The sequence below is a fragment of the Octopus sinensis genome, linkage group LG4 (assembly GCF_006345805.1).
Source record: "Octopus sinensis linkage group LG4, ASM634580v1, whole genome shotgun sequence".
NCBI lineage: Eukaryota > Metazoa > Mollusca > Cephalopoda > Octopoda > Octopodidae > Octopus > Octopus sinensis.
Window position 1 is genome coordinate 74,244,235 of NC_043000.1, and position 23,723 is coordinate 74,267,957.

General features: G+C 37.3%; 1 protein-coding gene across 4 annotated transcripts in view; it reads left to right on the forward strand.

Moving 5' to 3' along the window:
• LOC115210632 (condensin-2 complex subunit G2) overlaps positions 1–23,723 on the forward strand; it is a 201,634-nt gene that overhangs the window by 75,887 nt on the left and 102,024 nt on the right. For 2 of the 4 annotated variants that reach the window (XM_036502153.1, XM_029779277.2), the window contains exons 7-13: positions 2,722–2,791; positions 2,921–3,004; positions 3,554–3,646; positions 3,732–3,857; positions 6,007–6,186; positions 10,732–10,884; positions 18,087–18,309. In XM_036502153.1, the coding sequence (XP_036358046.1) occupies positions 2,722–2,791; positions 2,921–3,004; positions 3,554–3,646; positions 3,732–3,857; positions 6,007–6,186; positions 10,732–10,884; positions 18,087–18,309 (929 nt within the window). The remainder of the gene's footprint in view (positions 1–2,721; positions 2,792–2,920; positions 3,005–3,553; positions 3,647–3,731; positions 3,858–6,006; positions 6,187–10,731; positions 10,885–18,086; positions 18,310–23,723) is intronic. The other 2 variants (XM_029779278.2, XM_036502154.1) reach the window with 2 other exon arrangements.

The following is a 23,723-nucleotide window of genomic DNA, read 5'->3' on the forward strand; positions in this document are numbered from 1 at the left end:
AGTCAGTTGAACGCTGTTAGTGGCTGTGTTAAAATAATAAAAAAGATTTGATGAAAGTACCTGCCTCTGTTTATCCTGTTTATATATGTAGTGGTTATAGATGCAAATGGAATGGGTATGTAAACAAATACGTAAACCGATCCATAATTGAAAAGAATTTATTTACAGTGCTTGATTCGTTATAGGTACACTACATACAAAATGTAGGCAACTGCTACGAGTTGCTAGAAGTACAGAGTACATTCGTGGAAGCCATATTAGGAATGAATATGTTTGTGTGTGTTGATCATTTGAAACAGTAGTCGATCGTAGCACTTCGAACATTTCTCTCGGTCTCTGCCAAGACCTTCTGTAGGTGGACTATCTCATCTGTCTGCCCCGTTTTGTCTGCCTGCCTCTCTTGTTTCACCACGGTTTTATAATATTTGTGGTAGCTAGAAAGACAAACATACTGCTGCAGAGTTTGTACCTAAATAGATCAGCGCCTGTCCAGTTGAACTTCGCCTGACATGATGAGGTTGCAGGTCAAAGGGAGATGATCAATCAATTTTTGACAGGACAAAGAAAACCTTTTTTCACGCCTGTTGATCGTCGTGGTTTGGACGACCGAGAATTCTTGGATTCAGCTTCAAATCTAGGCTTGGAGAAGGAAGTGTTAATTCTTACATATATAATATAATAATAATGAAATTATTGTATACAGTGCTCAGGTGCACCACAACTTGTCAAAAGTGCATATAAAGTATATGCAGTAATGTACAAATGTCTGGAAAGCAAACTGTACGAGTCACATACATACTTGCGTGTGTATGGAGGGGAGGAAATTAGGTGTAGTGTTGGCGAATCTCAGGAAGCATGGAAGTTTTGAAGGATGCAGTGCTCCGACAACTAACAACTGATACTGGCAGTTTGTTCCATGCTTCAGCAACTCTTTGCGTGAAAAAATGTTTCCGAAAGTCATGGGAGCTGTGCTGTTTTCTGAATTTGTAAACATGTCCACAGGTGTTAGACAGATGGAGTTTGAAAAGGTGCTCAGAGTTATTGTTCGTAAGATGGTTAATAATTTTATGGGTGTCTGCCAAGTCAGCTACCAGACGTCGGAGTTTCAATGTATCCATGCCCAGGGAAGTAAGGCATTCAGAATATGGCAAATGCCTGATGGAGGGTATTCTCTTGATTGCACATCGCTGAACGGCTTCCAGACGATTAATATCCCGGGCAAGATAGGGGTTCCAGACTGGTGATGCAAATTCCAGGTGAGGTCGTACCATAGCTATATAAAGCTGCAGACAGATAGCCGGAGAGTGGCTCACAAAGGACTTGGTGAGTGATGCCAAGACACCCTCAGCCTTCTTGGCAATTTTAGCGATGTGTTTTGTCCAACGCAAACAGCTGTCAACAATAACGCCCAGGTCACGTTCACAAGAAGACTTTTTGAGATTAGTGTTGTGGAGGGAGTAAGTAGATGCTGGGTTTTTCCTCCCATTGTCCACAGCCAGCTGAGTTGCCTGTCCATGATCTACTGCTGCATTGTGTCCAGGTCTGATGGCAATAGAGATCTATAGTGTACAGGATCTGACCTCTTTATTTCGAGGTACAGCTTGATGTCATCTGCATATTTCAGCACTGTGGCATTCTTTAAGTTGGCATCTATGTCATTAACATGTGCAACAAATAAAAGGGGGCCAAGAACAGATCCCTGTGGTACACTAGATGTCATCTCATAGGGTGAAGAGTGCTGTCCTAGAACTGTGACAACCTCTTTTCGGCCGATAAAGGACTGCAACTAGTTATAGAGATCGTCTCTTACACTCATCGCAGAGAGTTTCACCATAAGTCTTTTGTGTAGCACAGTATTAAAAGCCTTAGCAAAGTCCAGGTAAACAACATCCACCCAGGATCTGCAATCAATGATTTGGGTCCTCAAGAAACTTGATGAGTTGATTACAGCAGCTAGAGTTAGTAATAAATCCAAATTGTGATGGCTGGATGAAGCTGTGAGACTTCCAGAAGTTCCAGAGGGTTTCTCTGACACAGGATTCCATCAGTTTCGCGATGCAGCTAGTAAGACTAATGGGGCGATAGTTGACAGACGATGTGCGGTCACCTTTTTTGAACAGAGGGATAACACTGGCAGTTTTCCACTTCTCTGGAGTTACACAATACTCTTTACTCTTTTACTCTTTTCAGTCATTTGACTGCGGCCATGCTGGAGCACCGCCTTTAGTGAAAGTTGGTTTAGAAGAAAGTACCCACCGTGTTTGAGAAGTAGGTATGTAACACCATTGAGACCAGGAGAGGCATAGTTACGTTTATTCTTAAGGTGTAAATTTCATAGTAGTTATAGAGTCCAGTATCAGAGGTGATGGAGATGGAACATTTTGATCTTCGACAGTAAAGATGCCTGCATAGCTTCCAGCAAAAATTTAGTCTAACGGTTTAACTGCAGCAGTCAAGGTAACAGCTGCTGATGCATATTTTGGCCTTCATAAAAGGCAAATGAATAACTAGTGAGATACCATTATTTTGTTCTAATGTTTATAAATTTTTTCGTATGAATGTAGTTGGAGTAATAAAATAATGGATTAAGTAATGAAAGATTTTGTTTGGGCTTGTTAGATCCATCTGGCTACGGGAAAATGGATATAATGAATGAGAAATAACCATTTTAATGTTTATATTGCTTGTTCTCATATATTTTGTAACTTTATATTTTAACAGAAATTTTATTCCAAAATATGGACCAATTTATTTCCGTGCTTGGCAAATGAGTAATGAAGAAGCTAAATTGGTTAGTTCATATTTAGCAATATGTTTGAGTTAATTTTAGCTATTTTGAAGAATCAAAGTATAAATTTAATTTTTGTTGTATAAAATTCAAATTGCTTTTGTCTGTAAAATCTTTTACCATTCATTATAGAAAATTGAAACTGGAAGCATTCAAGATATTATGTACAATGCAATTCATGCATCTGGTATTCAATTAGTGAAAGATTTGAGAAAAGTAAGATTTACTTCCATCTTTTATTTTAATATACATATTCATTTGCAATGAATATGTATATCGCACCATCTCTTGTATGCTTGAATTGTTGATTTCTCTAAAGTGTTTGATGTTATTTTAGTATCTACATTGAATTGTGACTTGATTTCAGCCATATGAAGGACTCTCTTTTGCTCAAAGATATTGTTTTAATCACTAGCCGTATAAAAAGTTGTCTCAACAAGATTATTATGACAGGATTGTAACTAGCATTTAAGTATAGTCAAACATTACTAAAATATTTATTCTCGATTGTTTTTGTTTAATTAAATTGGACTGTAGTATATAGTATTAAAGAAAATATTTTGTGCTGTTACATATAATTTCTTTGCTGAGATATTTCTTAAGTGTTCATTTACTGTTTCATGATTTGCTTTATGTAGAGTAGAAGCCTAGAAAGAACTATAACATTCCATCATTACTATCTAACTACTTAAAATGATATGTATAAAAAATGTGACAATAAAATCATTTCTTTATAAATAATGTTTTGTTTATGTAATGTTTTAGATTATAGCCTACATACACAGGCAGAAAAAACAGAAAGGAGTTGCTGAAATGTTACACCGTCTCTATGCGCCACTTTTATGGAGGTCTTTAAAGGTAAACTTCTGTAAAGCTATTATGTTTGCATTTTTGTTTTTGAGAAAAACCAGCAACTAATTTTCCTTTTTTTCTGTTTTTTCAGGCAGCTAATTCTGTGGTCCGTCTCAATTCATTGTTTCTCTTTATTGATGCATTTCCCATCCAGAATCCTGCTGGTGGAATACAAGAAAACAACGATCTACTTCAAAATCAGTTCAATGCTTTTGATGTGAGTTTTGTCAAGAATAAAATGTTTATGCATTAGATTAGCAAATATGTGTTTATTGTCCATATGAGGTACTAAATTTATGAATAAATTTATAAAATTATAATTTAATATCTGCAGATTATGCAGTCTTCTTAAGTGAACTTACTACCGTAATTCATAATGTCATTAATCTAATGCAGTGCTTTTCAAAGTGGTTGGTATTGACTCCTGGGGGCAATGAAAAATTTTATTTGGATGCTGTGGCAAAAGAGAGTGGTTGGGTGGCAATAGATGCATCTCTTTTATCTGTTACTGATTTCAGTCATTAGACTACTGCCATGCTAGGACACTACCTTGAAGAATCTTTAGTCAAATGAATTAATCCTAATACATTTTTTGTCAAACGGTGGTGGAAGACAAACACAGACACTAAGGCACTCACATATATATATTATACATATGACTGGCTTCTTTTAGTTCCATCTAACAATTCCACTCAGAAGGTCGGCCCAAGGCTATAGTAGAAGACACTTGCCCAAGGTGCCATGCAGTGAGACTGAACCTGGAACCATGTGGTTGGGACGCAAGCTTTTTACTACACAGCCATATCTGTCTGTACAGTCTTTTTTAGTCTTTGCCTCTTATTTAAATATTAACTTTCAGACAAATTTTAAATGTAATATTAAAGTAAACTGCTCGTTAACTACAATCAAAGCAACAACAATAAAAATGACATCAGCAATGATAATAGGCCTTGAAATGTGAATATGTAAATAAATCATCATCATCATCGTTTAACGTCCGTTTTCCGCGCTAGCACGGGTTACCAAATATATTCTACATATGTAAATAAATTATAACTAATAAACTAAAGTATAAGCTGACATAGACAAAATTTGTGTTTCTATGCATTCAATAAAGTGCACACTAAGTCAACTATTGATTCACTTTGGATTGTTATTCAGGAAGAATACCCTACAGTTGCTAAAAAAGTATTATCGGTTTTGTTGCAATTTTCTCTTCCATATATATAATCATTATCATCATCATTTTTTAATGTCTGCCTTCTATGCATGCACGGGTAGGATGGTTGACAGGAGCTGGCCAGGTAGAAGTCTATCTCAAGCTACTGTCTGTTTTGGCAAGGTTTTACAGCTGCCCTTCCTAACACCAATCACTCTGCAGAGTGGACTCAGTGCTTTGTATGTGGCACTAGCACAGGTTAGTTTTGGCATGAATGCCCTTTCAAATGCCAACCACTTTGCAGTGTGGACTGGATGCTTTTTATATGGCACCAGTACTGGCTGGGACAAGGAATTTTGAGAAGCGCAGAAACGTTTGAGGAGGAGACTTGTGTCAGATGATGAAAGGTTAGAGTGTGACAAAGAGGCAGACACAGGTATCTTACTACAACAGAGGAGGCAAGTGACCTGGTGTTAGATGATGAAAGGTGACAGAGAAATAGGCTGAAACAGGTACATGGCTACTCACTGAGAGAGAGAAAGTGTGTGAGGGAGAGAGAGAGAGGTACAAGAAAGAGAATTGAAGCAGGTGTGCTGATGTAAAGGAGATACTTGGTTACCTAGTCAGAGGGAAAAGCAAGAGGAGAGAGTGAGTGACAAGAATGCCAGCAGAAACAGGTGTCCTGCTACATGGCTACCCAGTCAGAGAGGGAAAAGCAAAGGAAAGAGAGAGAGAGATACACACAGAGGCAACTGGGATTATCAACTATCAGTTAACATCAAAAATAGAAATGTAAGAGAATTTATTGTAACAAAGAAGAAATAAGGGTCTGCTTAACACAAACCCATTCAAACTTTGAAAATATAGCAATAAGGAAAAAATGACAGATACATATTTCCCACAAATAACTTCCTTCATTGGTTGACTATCTTGTAGAAGATTCTTTGGTTTGAAATGTTTCAGTTTTAATATCTCTGTATAACTTTTAGTTATAAATTTTAAGATAATTTTGTTTGCTCAAGAATATATATTTTTGATGCAATATGAAATTTTTAGTGGAATGAAGTTCACCTTTCTCCTTGCTGCCATTTTCCTCCTTTATTTTAATCTAAATTTTGATAGTAAAATAAGCATGTTTTTAAGTTTTAAACTGTCTTTTAATACTTAATGTTTTCTCTCATTTCTGCTAATTGTGTCTTTCATATAGATTTTATTAATGGATCCCTGTCCATCAATTCGAAGTCGTACTATTTTGGGAGTTTGTCAAATCTTATCTGCTTATTGGCAAATGATACCAAAAGAAGTAACTAGAACTTACATTACAACTTTAATTGAAGACTTAGCATGGGACAATAGTTCTGCTGAAGTGCGTGAATCAGTGCTAAAGGTTAGTATTGAATGTTTTTTTTCACAAGATAATGGTGTGCTACTGCTTGTATGAAAGTTTAGAGTGATTTCTTCAATAGAATGGTCCATTGAAAATTGTGTTTGCTTATGGCCTGGTTCTCATTGCAGACTTAATTGAAGTAAAGTAAGATTAAAAGGCCTAAAGATCAAATGTCTAAATGTCCAAATAAGTTTTTGACAACAGTATTATTATTTTTTAAACTGTTTATCTTCATGTTTAAAGATGAAAAATCTCTTTATGTATGCATCTACACTTCATTTCTATTGGTTTGACTGTCAGTCATCCCTAGGTAATAGAACCTGATTGACTATTGAATATTATCTGCTAAATCAATTAAAAGTAATAATGCTCTTATCCATTAAGCAACTGACACATGCACATTTAATGTTACAATCATAAATTATTTATATTTGTCATTAAAGGTGGCTACGTTGAGCTGATATCAGTGCTAGTCTTACTAATTAGGTTGGCAGCAAGTGCTATTTGTACTGATACTTTAATTTTACTAAGTTTCTACTTTAGTTATCTAGCATTTATAGAAATTTCATTCCTTAGCAATATATAATTCCTTTTCATGCAAAACACGCACACACAAACACTTTTCCATTCACTGACCTGAGCTTTAGGGGCCCCTCAGTTTCTCCTTTATAAGCTCCTTTGAAAATACATGTTCAGTCAGTTTAATTTGGAAGAATCTCTAAAATGTAACATGACTGTTGAGAGTGACTTTGGGCTTTCTTTGATGGGCTGAATATTTGTTATGCAGGAATATATTTTGGGTGAATCATTTCTTCTGATACAGTGGTGTTATCAGAATACGAACATGACAATAACTAAAGTGCTATTTAATTGGGAAATGGGCCTTGTTTATAGAAGAGAGTAAGTGTGAATTTAGTATCACCAGTAAACACAAAAGAAGTGCAAATGGAACTCCAGAAGATTTGTAAAGTAACTAGGATTTTAGATGTACAAAGGTGATTAACAATAAGGCAACAAAGCATTCAGATGGTTTATAGCAGATTGTTTTTGATTCCTAGCTGGTGTTAAGTGTAGGCAGGTTGTAATGAGAGGGTAGTAACTAGATAACAAAGGGCTGAAACTTGATGCCCATAAAAGCTGGAGTAAAAGTGAGAAAGCATCTGAACAATATGTTTTTGCTGGTGAGAAGTTGCATTGATGTATTATTCAAAGGATTAATACTTGTTGAATGAAAATGTGGGAGCTGCTGGCAAAGGAAGGCCCTTATAGCTGAGAAAGATTCAGATGGAAATGGCATGGTCAAACCTCTGAGTTAGTCAACATAATGTAATAGATATGAGCATCCCTGAACTTAGTGTTGCTCTCATGTTCCCAAGTGATTTATTGTTATTTATCCCTAGGTCAGCTCTGATGTAGTAGCTGTTACAGGCACGACCAACTTTTCTTGTTTCATATTACATTAACCAGTGTGCTTTCTTTTTGAATACAATGAGGTATGACTTGAGAGAGGCTTGCTTATTTTTTTAGCAGTTCATAGTAGAGACAAATCGAGGGAAAATGGGAAGAAACCATACAGTTGTCCAGAGAACTTTGAGAAGTTCTGCTAGCTGTAGTCTGTCTGAAGAAATAAGATGATTTTAAAGATTATACTTACCTAAAATAACTAATGGTCAAAACTTGTAGATTTTTTGTGTGTGCATGAGTATGTCAAAAGCTGGATAAAGACATATAGTATAGTTCAAAAATACTATTGATGGTTTACAGTATAAATACTAGTAGATTTGGAATGAAGGGATTTTATTTTTGCAGATTTTGTAACTGTGAAAAGCATGATAAAAAAAATTCTTTTAATCCTTTCGTTACCAAACCGCCCAAAGCCGCCCGAAAAAAATTTTGGTTCATGTGACTAAGCTACCCAAAGCCACCCGTAATCACCTATTCATATTTAAATGAGAATATCAGAGCAAATCTCGTTAGTGCATTCATGAAAACACGTGATTATACTTCGTAAACAGTTCATCTACAGTTTTGATCAACGATCAAGGTGTAATTTTGATTCCGTGAATTTTTGGAGATTTTTTTCCAAATTTGTTCCTGTTGTATTTTTAAAATTTGTAATTCTGACAAAAAATGGATACAAATTTCGTTCTGTCAAGCAGCAAGTCAGAATTCGAAGGATTTTCTACTGAAGACCTTGATAAATCTCACTCTATGACTGAAAAAAAAAAGCACATGGTATTTGAAAATGAATCCGATGTTTCATTTTCCAAAAGTGAGAGCAGTGATTCCGAGAGCTCCAACAGCGATGAAGAAAATGTATTGGCTCCTGAATGGAGTGAAAATTAAAAAACTGTTTCTTCTAGTGATTTTTCTGAAGAAACTGGACCAAGCCACAGTCTTTCCCAGGAGAGTAAAGTGATAGACTTTTTTTTTTTTTACTATTTCCAATGAGTCTATTTGAACTCATTACAGCGGAAACAAACCGTTACGCTAAATGTAAACAAAGTGAAAGAAAAGATAGTTTGTGATTTCCCACAACCTTAAATGAAATGAAGGCCTATTTTGCCATTAATATTATTATGGGTATTAGAAAGTTACCCAGAATAACAAATTACTGGAGTAGTGATGAGCCCTTTGGAGACGAGTATGTATCGAGTATAATGACGAGGACACGATTTTTAAAATTGACCCAATATTTGCATGTAAGAGACATGAGCAGTACACCAGTACGTGGAGAACCAGGCTTTGATCCCTTATTTAAAATAAGACCCATTATTGACTGTGTTCAAAACACATATAAAGCTGTTTATAAACCTGGGAGATGTTTATCAATTGATGAGGGTATGTATGGTGGGCTATAAAGGCTGAGTACGTTTTCAACAGTATATGCCCGGAAAGCCCACAAAATGGGGGATCAAAGTTTGGAAGATTTGCGAATCAAATACTGGGTACTGCTCAGGATTTGAATTTTATACTGGCAAAAGAGACAATTATGTATGTCAGCATGGCCTAGGGTACAATGTGGTCTGGAATTCATCACTTCCATACCATAACCAGGGCCGTATATTATTTTTTGACCGATTTTTCAGTTCGGTCAAACTTGCGGAGAATTTAGATACTGTGGCAACACATACATGCGCTACAGTGATCGCTAGTAGAAAAGGACTGCCGTTGGATATAAAAAAAGCAAAATTTAAAAAAAAAGGTGAAATAATTCAACGGCAGAAAGGAAATTTGCTAGCGACCACATACAGAGATAAGAGGCAGATCAATTTTCTGTCTACCTGTGCACGGCCACATGTGGATGAAAATGGCACGCTGTTTGTGAACCTCGATTATAACAGGTACATGGGTGGTGTAGATCGGCTGAATCAGATGATGTCTTACTATCCAGTTGGCAAACTGGGGAATAAATGGTGGCGATACCTGGTTTGGTATATAGTAAACATGAGTATTACTAATGCGTTTATACTATATACCAAATTGGGACCGACTCAGAAGCGATGTGACCATCTGCAGTTCTGAGCAGATGTGGCAACACAACTAAGAGCTGGGTATTCCTAAAAAAAAAATAATTGTAGGGAGAAAAAGCAAAGCCTGCCAGAGGGATATCCCTCTGAATTCAGCCGATCTCCATAAATTAGAAAAAATCGAGGGTCGCAAAAAGCAGTGTCCCGAATGCCTTCATCAAAAAAGGAAAGCTCCTAGTGGAAGGGCTGTTGAAACAACTTTCCAATGTGCATTCTGCAAGGTTGCATTATGTAGAGCAGGGTGCTTTACAAGTTTTCACGGTAGGAATATTGTTTGATTTGTATATATGTGTGATTTGATTTTATAAATATTTTCAAATTTACTTCGTTTTTATTTTTCTTTGTGTAATTTTAATTTACTTGTTATTTTAATTTACCTGTAAGGTGAGTGACGAATTTTGATTAATTTCTTTTGTAAATCATCATTGTATCTATGCATTATTGTATCTGTGTATCTATGTGTGTGGGAGAGCTTATTTAATCTAGTTGATGGTGTGTGTCTATTTTGTTTTCTAATTTTCTTCACTGACAAATTCTAGTCTTTCGTTTTACTTATACCTTCATGGTACACCTGTCTTTTGTGTGTTTAAATTCACCTGCTGAATCCAGTAATGTGCACAACTCTTCTATAGTAAAATTTTGTTGTATACCCTATTGAATATTAGCTAATAACCCATTTTCTATAGCGATGTTTCAACAAAAATTTTAATAATTTTATATTTTGTTGAATCTACCTGTATCTACCTGCAATTAGAGTCACTTTGTGACAAAAGTTATGGTATAGAATTGGTTGAGAACCTTTCATTAAATTATCTTCCAAAAATCAGATTAATATATTGATAAATAAAAAAGTTATAGTTGTTTAATGAAACCAGACTAAATTTATGATTATGTTAGAAATTAATTGAAACACATAAGGGGTGTATTTTGGTCAGAAATATAGTAACGAAAGGGTTAAAACTCTATTAATTAATTCTTTTAATTTAGGTTTAATTGTTTTTTTTTATATTTGCAGGGTATTGTTCTCCTTTTTAACTGTCATTATTGCCATCTGATTCTACATCCCATTCTTCCTGAGCTCCAGAATCTTTTTCATGACTCATCAGAGAAAGTCCGTATTGCTATGGTCAATCTACTTATAAAAGTAAAAGGTTTACGTAAGGTTAAGGTAGCGTCAAAGTTCTTGCTCATTACCATTTTATATCATATTGCGTTTCATAAGAATCATTTGATTTGTATATATTTATTTACATTTTTCATTGCAGCATTAATGGATACTAATTGGTTATTTATGGTCCATTGATTATGAGTTTGAAAGCTGATACTTGCATTTCATCATTCTAAAAGGCATTTTGTCGTTACTTTAGCTTTCTTTTCTTTTATCTCTTAATAGATTGGTTTTGAGGGAGAGATTGTGTCTACAGCTTTTCTATGCTCTCTGAGTCCAGTGACGTTGATGTTGTTGATGCTCAAGTTAACTTCTGTAGAAAAAATGTGACCAGAGATAAAAATCTACATGGTTGATATTGTAAGGAGAAAGGATTATATTTAATGGTTACTAAATAGCCTAGGCTGGAGCTGAATAAGTGATGAAAAGAGGATGGATGAAAAATTTTTGTGAGCCTGCTGAAAATAGCACAAGACAAGCCAGCTATGAAGAACAGGGGTTACTGTAATGGCAGGCAGAGCTCGGAATGCATTAGTGATTCCGTTCCAATAGGCTGAGAGGAGATTATATGTTTGTAGTAGCAAAGTATTATATGAAGGAGAAGTATTCCGTTGTTGATTACATATGTTTAGTAGAGAGTTAGCAACTGACAGGAGCAGTAATATTTCCTAGACTTAAAGTGGGAAGCTAGTCTTTAGGATGCAGTTTTTGTTATTCTGTAGATGTGAGATTGCTTAGTGATTGTGAGGCCTACTATTTGTTGTGACTTGGAGGGCTTTTTTGTGCTTTGTACATGACTAGGTGGATGAATACAAGATTATTTTCTTAAAGTGAAGTTTGCTTCTAGTTCTTGTTTGTAATTGGGACAAATGACTTCTGTAGATTCATCCAAATAATGCTACTTTGAAACAATAAATTAGTTATGATGATTATCTATGTTTTTCAATGAATTTCATCATCATCATTTGATGTTCCTGTAACATACTGGCATTGGTTGAGCAGTTTGACAGAATTTGATGGATCCAAGGATTGCTTTGTGCTCCAGTATCTGCTTTGGCTCGGTTTATATAGCTGGATGCCTTTCCTAACATTCACTACTTTACACTGTATTACTGAATGCTTTTTTCATGCTACCAGCATTCATTGAGGTCATCATGAAACTCATAAGACTACAAACCCCAAGGAAGAGGGTTGTTAGCTTTATGCTAGGTGAAGGTTAGAATATTAGAGGAACTGCATGACAACTCACATTTAGAAGAGAGAATGAGAATGATCAATAGAAGATAAGGTGTCCAAGTGGCTTTTCAAGGTACAAAGTGAGTGGATGAGGAGGAGCGGGTTTGCCAGATTGTATGAAGAGCACAAGTGTAAAAAATGGGTAGGTTTGAAGGGTTGGTGACGGATGAGTCATGGGTTGGGGAAGATAGAGCAATGCAAGAGTGAGTGAAGGGAGGAGAGTAGCAGGATCGTAATGATGATACAGTTGCCAGGAGGACAAGAGAGAGAGAGAGAGAGATGACATGGTTGGGAAGGCTGCAGGTGTAGGAGGGGGGAGTGAGAGAGAGGGGGTAAGTGTAAGGCATGATGAGAAATACTTTAGTTCAGTGGCAAGCTGGATGAATTAATATATGGTGTGGGTGAAAAGAACAATATGAATGACTGAAGAATAACTACCAAATGAAATGGTACTGGTATCATGAAATATAAGGTGGTATCTCAGAGCTGCTGTGAGAGATGAGTTTATACTTATTCCTTTTCAGCATATTGAGCAAGGCCATTTCCATGAAGCACCCAGTCGACACTGTCAAGTGGTTGGTATTTGGAAGGGCATTCAGCTGTGAAAACCACACCAAAACTAACCTCACCTGTGCGAGTGCCATGTGAAAAGCACTCAGCCCACTCTACGGAGTGGTTGGTGTCAGGAAGGGCATCCAGCCGTAAAAACCATGCCAAAACAGACACAGAAGCCTGGTGCAGTCTTCTGCCTGGCCAGCTCCTGTCAAACCATCCGACCCATGCCAGCATGGAAGGAAGATGTTAAATGATGATGATGTACCAGGGTTTGGTCTCTTTTCCAACTTACTAAGAACTTCATTTTTGATTAGTTTAGGCCTATCAATTGTAGGCTTAGGAAATTTTGTGCCTGAAATTTTCTCCCCAATTCTTTTTCTAATTCTGTATATATATATATATATATATATATATATATATATATATATATATTCAGAATTAGATCATCAGCATACAGGAGTTCTTGTGTACTTTTGTGATGGCCTGTAGGACTATTAGATGAAACAACTGAGATGCATGAGAACATCTTTTCAAAAGGCAGTTTGTTTTTTAATGAATTGTTACTACTTGACTTTTGCCTGCTTTTCCAGTATCTAACAGATAAATCGCTGGTTATTTGCTTTTCTGATCATGAGACTGACTGGAAAGGGTCAGAAATTTGATGAAGAACAAATCAAATATCTCAAGAAACTTTCCCCCAAAAGTATGTTTTTCATATTGTTTTTAACTGATGCTTATATACTTCACTGGTAGACATTGGTAGAAGATATATTTATGCGTTATAAGCTTTGAACACACAAGAGCTATAGTATTATCATATGCAATTTAACAGAAAATTAGCTACATAAGTGATAAGTGAACTATGAGTTTGGATAGGTCACTAGAAGTTGTCAAAAGCTTTTGTTACTTTGGAAATGTAAATGGTATGAAAGTGGTTGCTTTGAAAGTATAGTAGTCAAGGTAAGAACAGTTTGGTAAAAGTTCATGGAACTATTAGCATGGCTGGCTACTAAAGCCTTTTCTCTGAACAGGAACAAGCAGATTGTATGGTGCTTGTGTTAGAACTGTGATGCTGCTTGGTTGTGAGACATGGGCCTTGAATGCAGAAGGTTTATAAAAACTAGAAAGAAACAAAGATGATATGCTTTGATGGAAATGTACTGTTTGTGTACTTCAAAGCCAGAGTAGAAATGAGGTAAGAGAAAAATACATGGCTTAGAGTAAACTGTAAGAAGACTCAGATGTTTAGAAGAGAGGATGGTCTGCTGGTATGGGTATGTGATGTATATAGAAGATGAATGCTGTATAAGAAAGCATCGAGTCCTCAAAGTTAGTGGATCTTGTGGAAGCGGGAAATCAAGGAACAAAGTGGTGAAGGATTAGAGTTAGGCTAACCTGAAGATGCTACATCTCTTAGAGGTTATGACAAAGACCATACTCTTATCTCTACATTATTTGCTACACATTCTCTCTCAAGTTACTTTTATCTCACTATTGCCTTTACATCGCTAAGGATGCCTGCTAGTTTTTTTCCTTTGTTGCATCTATCTACTGTTTTCCTCTGCCCTTCTCTCTTCATCTTCTCCACTGATTCCCTATCTACAATGCTTTCACAACATTCACATGGTGGTCTTCCTTTTCTTTTAGCTGCTGGTCTCTATTTCTTGCTTCTTTCTGACTGTTTTTCTGTCTTTTCTACAACTGTTCTCATCTTTAACTCTTTAACCTACCTGCTCTATACCCTCACAACTCTCTTTCCTTCAGTGACTTTTTCACAATTCCTCTCCATTCTAGTTTATTGCTCCCTTCTTGTTCTTTCCCACACGCCTGTCCTTACTTGCACTTTATAATTTTGGCTTGGCCTAGACTACCACCTTACACAACTCTATCACCATTTTCACTTTTTCTATTCCTCCTTTTTTTTTAAAACTTTGTCACAAATTCCTCCCTCTCACCTGTTCCTTGCAATAATCCCCCATCCTATCTAAGTTACTACCCCCAATCCCTCCAGCTCATATCACTTTCTTCTGTTCTCCCTCAGTTATTTTTACATGCGATAGTCATTATGCTTCATTTGGGTTTTTATTTTGTGCTAGCAGCATAGCCCGGCGTTGCCCGGGTATGTAAGAGCCCCTAGTAGGCAACGACTAATCCCAATGTAGTCCTTTCCCTCCAGGGAATGAAGGTGCATGTGGACGTTGCAATGTCTTGTCTTCGCTCGAATACTTCTGTATATACGATGTTCCTAGCTGTCCCTTTGGGCGAAAACATGAAAAAATCATTGCGCCTCCCAACGCGTGAACAGCCCACGTAGAGTTGACCGTGGGCGAAACACTGTTCGCCCAAATGTAACCCAGCGACTTGTAGCGTTTGGCCTTGGGATTTATTGATGGACATTGCGAAGCAGAGTTTAACAGGAAACTGAGAACGCCTGAAGTGGATTGGTAGGTCAGCGCTCGACGGTTGAAGGTGCATCCGTGGAATGAAGACGTCCTCTCCCTTCCCACAACCGGTAAGTATTGTGGCCATTATTAAATGTGGTGCCAAATGTTTCACAACCAAACGTGTGCCGTTGCACTGTTTAGGTGGAACCAAATTCCTGATGAGCATAATGGGCGCACCGACTTTTAACTTCAAGATGTGTGGCGGCAGGCCTGGCAGTTCAAGTGAATTCAGGAATTCAACAGGATAATCGGCAAGCTCGGCGGGGTCTGCTGTCCTATCTATAGATTTGTAGACGTGGACATCACCAGGAATAGCTTCAAGTAGCTGGATATTGATATAGTTGACGGTTGTATTTTTGGGTGCGAGAATAGCTCTGCCTGCCAGCCATTTTAGGTCACGTAAATTGTTTTGTAGGTCGTGGAAGACAGCGTCCCGGAGGCTAGCAGGGGTGTCGACAATGGTGCAAAGTGAGTCCAATTGAACGCAGCCATCCGCATCAGCCAGCATCCTATTTTCACCGAGCGATAAAAGGTCCCTGGAGAATGCAGCGGATCCGCTGTCACCAATCAACTGCGCGCGCATGTTAGTTTGGAGGTGCAAGGGCCGCACATGTGCCCAAAGAGCTGACGACTTAAGGCATGCGCGCACGGCATCGGCACGGGTTCCTTTTGGAATAACAGGTAGAGTCTGCCTGAAGTCTCCTGAAAGAAGTAAAGTTAATCCTCCCATGGGGGCCGTAGAGTCTCTGATGTCTTGCAGGGACCTGTCCAGTGCCTCAAGGGCGCCTTTGTGTGCCATAGTGCACTCGTCCCGTACGATGAGTTTGCATCTGCGCAGAATGTCGGCCTGTTCTGAGTTCTTGGCGATGTTGCAGATAGGTGACTTGGACTTTGCCAGATCGAGTGGGAGTCTGAAGGCAGAGTGGGCAGTTCTGCCACCCGGAAGCAACGTGGCTGTGATACCAGAGGAAGCTACAGCCAGGGCAATGTCCGTGTTGCGTCTGACCTCCGCCAGAATTAGTTTAGTGACGAAGGTTTTGCCAGTGCCGCCGGGTGCATCAAGGAAGAAAATCCCCCCACGTTGCTGTCTGACAGAGTCTACGATGGTGTTGTAGGCTATGCGCTGGTCTGGAAGCAATCGTGGTTCATTATCTTGGACGTACTGGTGCAGTTCTTCAATGCAGTAGGAAGTTTCGCGTAACAATTCAGCAGACATAACATTGGCGTGTTCACGTGTGGGTGGTGGAAGGCCGTACTCTGTTAAAGCAGACCCACCCATATTGATGACAGCGTCTTCGAGTTGAATGAGCGCAAAATTGTAAATGAGGTTGGTGAACGTGATCTCGGCGGAAGGGCAGTGTCGCTGAGCCGTACGTAAGAAGTCGTGCGACATGTCATCCCTGTATTTCATCCAGAGACTTAGTGGGTCACTAAGCTGACATTTTTGAAGAAGGGTTGCGAAAAGATGTCGTAGGGCCGAAGGCGTTTGCAGTAAAGCGCCCTCTGCCATCGTGGCGTCCCACTGGGAGTCATCCTCTAGAAGGCCAAGTCTCATACATGCTTCCCTGAAGGTGTCGCACAGAACCCCATTGGCGGTACGTATATTGCCGAACCCTGTTGGACCAGTGACCTCATGTAGAAGGAGACGGAGGTAGAAGCATTCTTGCTGGTTTGGCAGGATGTTGTAAACTCGACCCAGGCAGAGTCAAACTTGACGCCTGGGAAGCCTTCAACGTTTTTGCCGGATTTCCGTTGAACCCAGGTGTTTTTAGACCACACGAAGTACGATGGGACCTGTGATCGATAGCTAAAAAGGTCGAATTGCGTCCCCTAGACAGTCTGGTTTGTGTTTAATACACAAATCGGTTTGCTATGTGTGCCACATATGATTTAATTAACCGATTTTTTCCAATAATGTATCCTATTGGAATAAAAAGGGCTATATAGCTCCTTGGAGCAGACATGATGCTCGCTGTGAATAAAAAAAAAAAATTCCTGCCAATTTGTGAAAGATATTGTCGAAAATATGTCATCTTGAATTTGAACGCGATTTCCCAAAATGGCATGATTTTATCGATTGTTTCTGATGGTAAGGTATTGCATGGAAAACTAACGTCAGAATTGAGTTTCTTAGGGTAACATTAAGCTTCCCCATGAGTTTTGTGAAAATCGATTGCAAGTTGCGAAAACTACCATAGATAATGTGTTGCATATAAAAAGCTTAGATTCTCGACCCCATGCCGAGTTTATCGATTTTGTAGGTTGCAATGTCTTCTCTTCACTCGAATACTTATGTGTATACGATGTTCCTAGCTGTCCGTTTGGGCGAAAACATGAAAACATCATTGCGCCTCCCAACGCGTGAACAGCCCACGTAGAGTTGACCGTGGGCGAAGCACTGTTCGCCCAACTGTAACCCAGCGACTTGTAGCGTTTGGCCTTGGGATTTATTGATGGACATTGCGAAGCAGAGTTTAACAGGAAACTGAGAACACCTGAAGTGGATTGGTAGGTCAGAGTTAGGCCGAGTTGCGTCCCCTAGACAGTCTGTGGTTTGTGTTTCTGATTCTCGACCCCATGTCGAATTTATCAATTTTTTTCAGAACTGGGGCAACTTTTCAAAATTTTCGCTGCGTTAGTTTTGAATTATGACATTGGGCTATGTGTGTGTCAAGTTTCATCAGAATCGGTTGAAAGCCGTAGTCAGAGTGAGGGTACAACCAAACAGACACACAGAAACACACACAGACAAACTGCCGTTTATATAGAGAGAGATTCAGTGAAGCTTCTATAGTTGTGTGTGTATGTGTATCAAGAATACGAGATGGTGGTCACCTATACTCCAGATAGCACCTTAATATATTTGAAATTTTAAAGTTGATTGCTTCTTGTCCTTTAATTTTTGTAGGTTATTATCAAAATAATATTCTTTTTATCGATTAATGCTTATAAATATTCTTTTTTTAGTACTGGTCTATTGTACCTGTTGAGCATTTGCTTGCACGGTTGGCTACTGATTCTCAACCTGTAGCTCGACGTATTATGAAAGTTATATTCAGCAATTTCCTCCCACTTGATAAAACAGTTGAAGTTCAAATCATTCGGATTATCTCACTGATAGAAAGCAATCCACAAGCTGCACGCATATTTTTCCAACATGCTCCAAAGTTTATGTCTTTAGAGCAAGTGGGTAAGTTTATCATTTTAACCTAAAATACTGTCATGTTGTTTTCAGTAATTTGTTGTAAATATTTGGTTTTGCTTTCCTATCAGGCTTTTTAAGGTGAAAATGTAATTTTCATGGAGAGGAATTGTAAGCATTCTGGTGTCAAACATCTGAACTAAGTGATTTCACTATTTCAAAATGAAATCTGCTAATGTTAACTTAATTTGCTGTCTCCATGCTTTGACTGAATGTGGAACTGTTTATATATATATTTGAATGCCCCTTCCCTCTTTATCATCCATTTTCCAGTTTAAGATTATCAGGCTTTTTATACTATAAAGAATGCAATTTTTTTATGAAACATTTTGAATTTTCAGAGAGGCTGCATATCAGGACAGGTTACTTAATCTTTGATACTGCTACTGTATAACTTTAGAGATCATTGATTTATTATAGAGCCAGTGTAACATACATTCCACAAACAGTTATACCAAAAACAGCATGCAGGAAGTGCTAAGTTTGTGGAGATAATTTTGCTTGTTTTTAAAATTGTTGTAAGACTTCAACTTTGAACTGCAAGCACTGCAGTTTATTTATCACCTTTTTGCCTTCAGTGAAAATTAAAGGCAATATATTTGAACTGAGCTTAAGTATGTATGTATGCATGTACATATTTGAACTGAGCTTAAGTATGCATGTACATACTTTCGTTCATTCTTCTTTTTCCCTTTTTGATTTGGACTAAATTTTGTCCAGCCACCTGCTTAGCAAGGTTGTGAAGGAAAGCATCTTATTTTAAAACCATAATCTCTTAACCCTTTACATTCAGGTATAATTGGTACAAGATTTTATTCTTTCTTTATATTTCATTCAAACATTTTCATTGAAAATAAGTACAAAACTGTTTTACTAGTTAATATACTATTGGTTATGTACTCTTATACAACTTAATGAGTACATTTACATAACAGAATGCATCTAATAAAAAAGCTCATTAACAGAGGAAACAAAGGTGAATACGAGTGTGTTACATGCTAAAAATTAAAATGTATTTCTCACATTCATATACTAATTGCAATAAAATGAAACGAATATATAATTGTATTTCTATCAAACTAGAAAATATAATTATGCCATATTTCTGTGATGGAATTGTCCAAAGCACTTTGTACACAAGGTTACTTGGCATAAACAAGATTTCGACCTGATATACTAACAGTTTTTCTTTTTTGCAATGAACATAGTCTACAAACTTTCTTCCATTTATATTTTTTATTCTGTGGAAGTTAATATTTTCTCTGTTGACATCCACCTCAATTAATTTTGCTTTTCTCCTTGTTCTGTGCTTTCTGCAAGAAAAGTCCTTACATAAATGAGATGCAACTTCAGCCTGAAATTTTTATGTGACAGTAGTCCTTCAGTGAAGGAAGTACCTTGTGGCTTTTTACATAAACAATATATAAATTAACAATAAATTAACTAAAAACCACAAAATGTACCTCCACCATTTCTTTCCAGGTCATCCAACTAAGTAGTAAGCCTGATACTTGTTGGATTTATCGATACTACCCATATATCTATTATATGAAATATTTACTGCGGGTTCCCCCTCAGCATCAACACCAGGTTGTTGTAGACAAAAATCAAATTTGTCTTTTGTCCCTGTATACTGTGACTAGCAAATTTTCTTTTGCATCTTAAGAATGTCTGGTCTTTTTTTTAAATCGGTTGTTTTAATTTCATAGCATGACCCTTGGCAATTTCTCATCACATTACTACATGTGTAAGTACATACATGCACAAGATGTTCCCATCAAAGCCACTGAAGAAAAGAGGGACGGTCAAAATACAGGTGTTGGTGTTGATGGTGAAAATGGTTCAGTTAGAGACTATACAACATCATACCCCAATGCATTTGGTCTGTCTCCATTATATTTTTTCCACATGTAGACCTCAAAATTTGCACAATACTCTGTGTCTGAGTCACACATCTCCCATACCTCGATGCCCCATTCAGTGGGTTTAGCAGGCATGTATTGCTAAAAATGTACCCTACCCTTATAGCCTATCATGACTTCATCTACACTAAGATTTTTGTTAGACAAATACATGATTTTATATTTTTGTAGAAAGTAACTCAATAATTGGATGCACTTCATATAGGTGATTGCAGTCTTGCTGAGGGGATTTGCAGAATCAGATAAATGTAAATACTGAGATATTTTTGAATATATCATTTTAGACATAATACTAGATATATATGGATTACTGTACCTTGCATCGGGACTCCAGTAGTTCCACTCCACTTGTTCTACAAAGAAACTGCATGATACCAAAAATAATGTTTATAGTAAAAAAGATTGATTTCTGCAGTTGGCTGCCATAGTGGATCAGGTCTTCCACAAATAGAAATCATGCATTGGGTATATTTATTTGTTTCTTCTGCGACAGTTTTGAAAAAAACAAATAAAAATAAATAGTCCAATGGTTGAGCATCAGGAGGTAGATTGTATTATGGACCAGTCTTTTCTGTGAAACCTGGAATTGTGGTTGATGTAATTTAATCTGAATGCTAAAGGGTTAAATCTTATGAAGGACTTGCAGATTTTTATAGTTCCAGATACTGTGATCATTTGTAGTGTCTGGATTTTGGATTTACGTTCTTTCGTCAAGATCCCAAATTCAGTCATTCTTTGCTCCTGACAGGTTGGTATGTATCCTGTTGCTCCAATAATAATAGGTATGAAACTGAAAGTCTGGCTTGGGTACTGGATTTTCAAACTTCTTATCATAATGTCCTCTTTCTCTTGTATTTTTCTAACCATATTAATGTCCAGAGGGCAGCTGATTTCCACAACTGAACATATTTTTTCTTTGTAGTGCCACACAACAGATCTAGCTGGTTGTAGTTTAACTTGTGGCTGCTTTAATTTTTAAGTTCCACTAATATTCTTTTAACCCATTGGTCTCAATATGGTCAACCTTGTCTGTAGGTGTTTTTTTTTAATTCTCATGTTCCAGATTGTTCAGGCCACCATATCATACCTTATGGGAAGATAATACTTGGAAGACGTTCTCTCACAGTTGACAATAATGTGGTTGATGTCTTTAGTCTTGGTCTTGCACAGCTTATGTTTGTTGTCTGTCAATGTTTTCTGCCTTTCATGCTATAGGTACTTGTGAGGGATCGCTTGTCCTTGGGTGAATAGATGTAGCCTTCAAAGTAGGATGTCATAAACTTGTTGGTACTCCATGCCAAGCTTTTGACATGATCAGTCCCTTCTGTGGTTTGTATTTTATGTACCAAGTACCCATGTACTATCTTCTCAGTGAACTTGGCTATTTTTTCTATTCTATTGTTCTGATAAATAGATTTTTGTCAACGCACCTTGAAAGATCTGTATCAGCATTTTTTTTCACACCTCCCTTCAAGTACATTAGCTATCTAATTTTGTTGTTGATTTCATAGTCACAAACTTTGGTAAGATAGTTATTGATCTCTTTCCTCTTCTGCAAATGTTGTTTCAGTATCACAATAGGTGCTTCATAGGACATCAATACAGATTTGAGACTATGACCACTAATCTTGCATGGGAAGCGTAGCCTGTCCACATCTCCATTGATGTTGAAGTTTCCTGTAAAATGATGCAAGTTTGAATATCTCATTGAGTTCTTCTGTTGACCAGTTCATAGGTGTGAGGATAGGCACTGCAAAGGTGCTGTGGGCAATATGCTTGTTGTAAACTGAGGGTTCTGATGGCCATATTCTCTTTACTCTCTCGAGGTATTCATTCATGGTCCTCTCCTTATTTATGTATTCATCATATCTGACATTCTCATTTTGCCATCTGGCTATAGAGGATGTATTGTCAAGCTGTTCATTTTTAAGTTTTCAGAGGAAATATCATCCTAATGTCTTCAGAAAATTGAGTTATAAGGTCCAATTGCATTTTTATGTGGTCAATATTTTGGCCCATAGTTTCAGGACGTTGACAAAGAAAAGATGAGAAATACTTCTGGATCCATTTCTATGGTTATTATGTTTTCTGAGCAGGTATGATAGTGGGTTTAATGAGAGGGCAAAAGGCAACACTAATAGGCTATCACTCTGAAAGATGTCTTTTTGGTAGTGAATGCAATCCGATTCAATTTACTCCTTATCAGTCCTAAGGAGCAAAGTGGTGTACAAAGCCCACCCCCAAGCAAATCAGAGGTTTAGTGTAAGAAATCACTAATAAAAATTTAACACTTCAATAAACGAACAGTGTCATAAATCCAATAACCATTAAATACCTCTGTGCAGTAAAAGACAATAACACATATCCTGTGTGAATAGCTTCATGTTCAAGGTTTTATTCCAACCTCATAAATGAATGTGTACAGTGAGTATACGAAGTTCAATAAAGACTTCTGGTACAAAGGAAAGGTTTTGCCATGTTCCACGATAACATTGATTAAAATAGAAGTAATTCAAGCTATGTGATTTACTTTCCACAGGTACTAGATGTAGTATATCATGGCGAGCCTCTACAGGAATTAGACTTCACATACATGTGCCTGGCCCTCTTCTCTGTGGACTTATTGTGTCTTGAAGAAGTTAGAAAGAGGAGAGAGGCTGATTTAAGCAGGAATGCATGCTTAAATAGGCGATGTGCTACTAGTGACCTCCTGCGTGTTATTTATAAGTTATACGTAGTAAATTAGCAAAGGGGGTGTTAATCACGTTCTCTTCGAATATTCTAGTTTGGTCGAAAATGTTTGATCAGGAGAGATAACTGTCATTGACTCCCAACAAATATTTTGTGGGTTTGTTTCAAATACAGAGGTATAAAACTGCAATGTTCAGTTCATCTGTTCCTTAACAGCCCCATCATCAATGACAAAAACCTGAAATATGTAAAGACATTCATATATCTGCCAAGTAGAGTGAAGTCAACTGCCTCTCTTCATGATGAAATAGTAAACTGCATTGCCAAAGCTGCAAATGCTTTTGGCAAATTTTACCATTGTCTGTGGGGCAGATAGGACTCTCATTAAAAAGAATAATTCATGTGTACCAAACTGTAGTCCTTTCTACTCTTTCATATGGATCAGAATCTTGGGTACCCTATTTTTCACATATCAACCAGCTTGATGTCTTTGGGCATTTGCTGGTACAACCTGAATGATAGAATTTTTAACATGACCTATTTTCTAAAGGTAAAATTGTTGGTATTGAATCTTTTCTTTTGCAATCCTAATTAAGATGGTTTGATCATGTCATCAAAATGAGTGGTAGCAGAATTCCAAAAGCCAACTCCATGATGAAAGAAGTATAAGAAGACTATGGCTAAGGTACAGGTATAAGTTCAAAGCTAACTTGAAAATGATAAAGATTCTCCCAGAAACATTTGAAAAAAAACTGCATTGAATTGCTATAAAACCATAAAGAACTATGA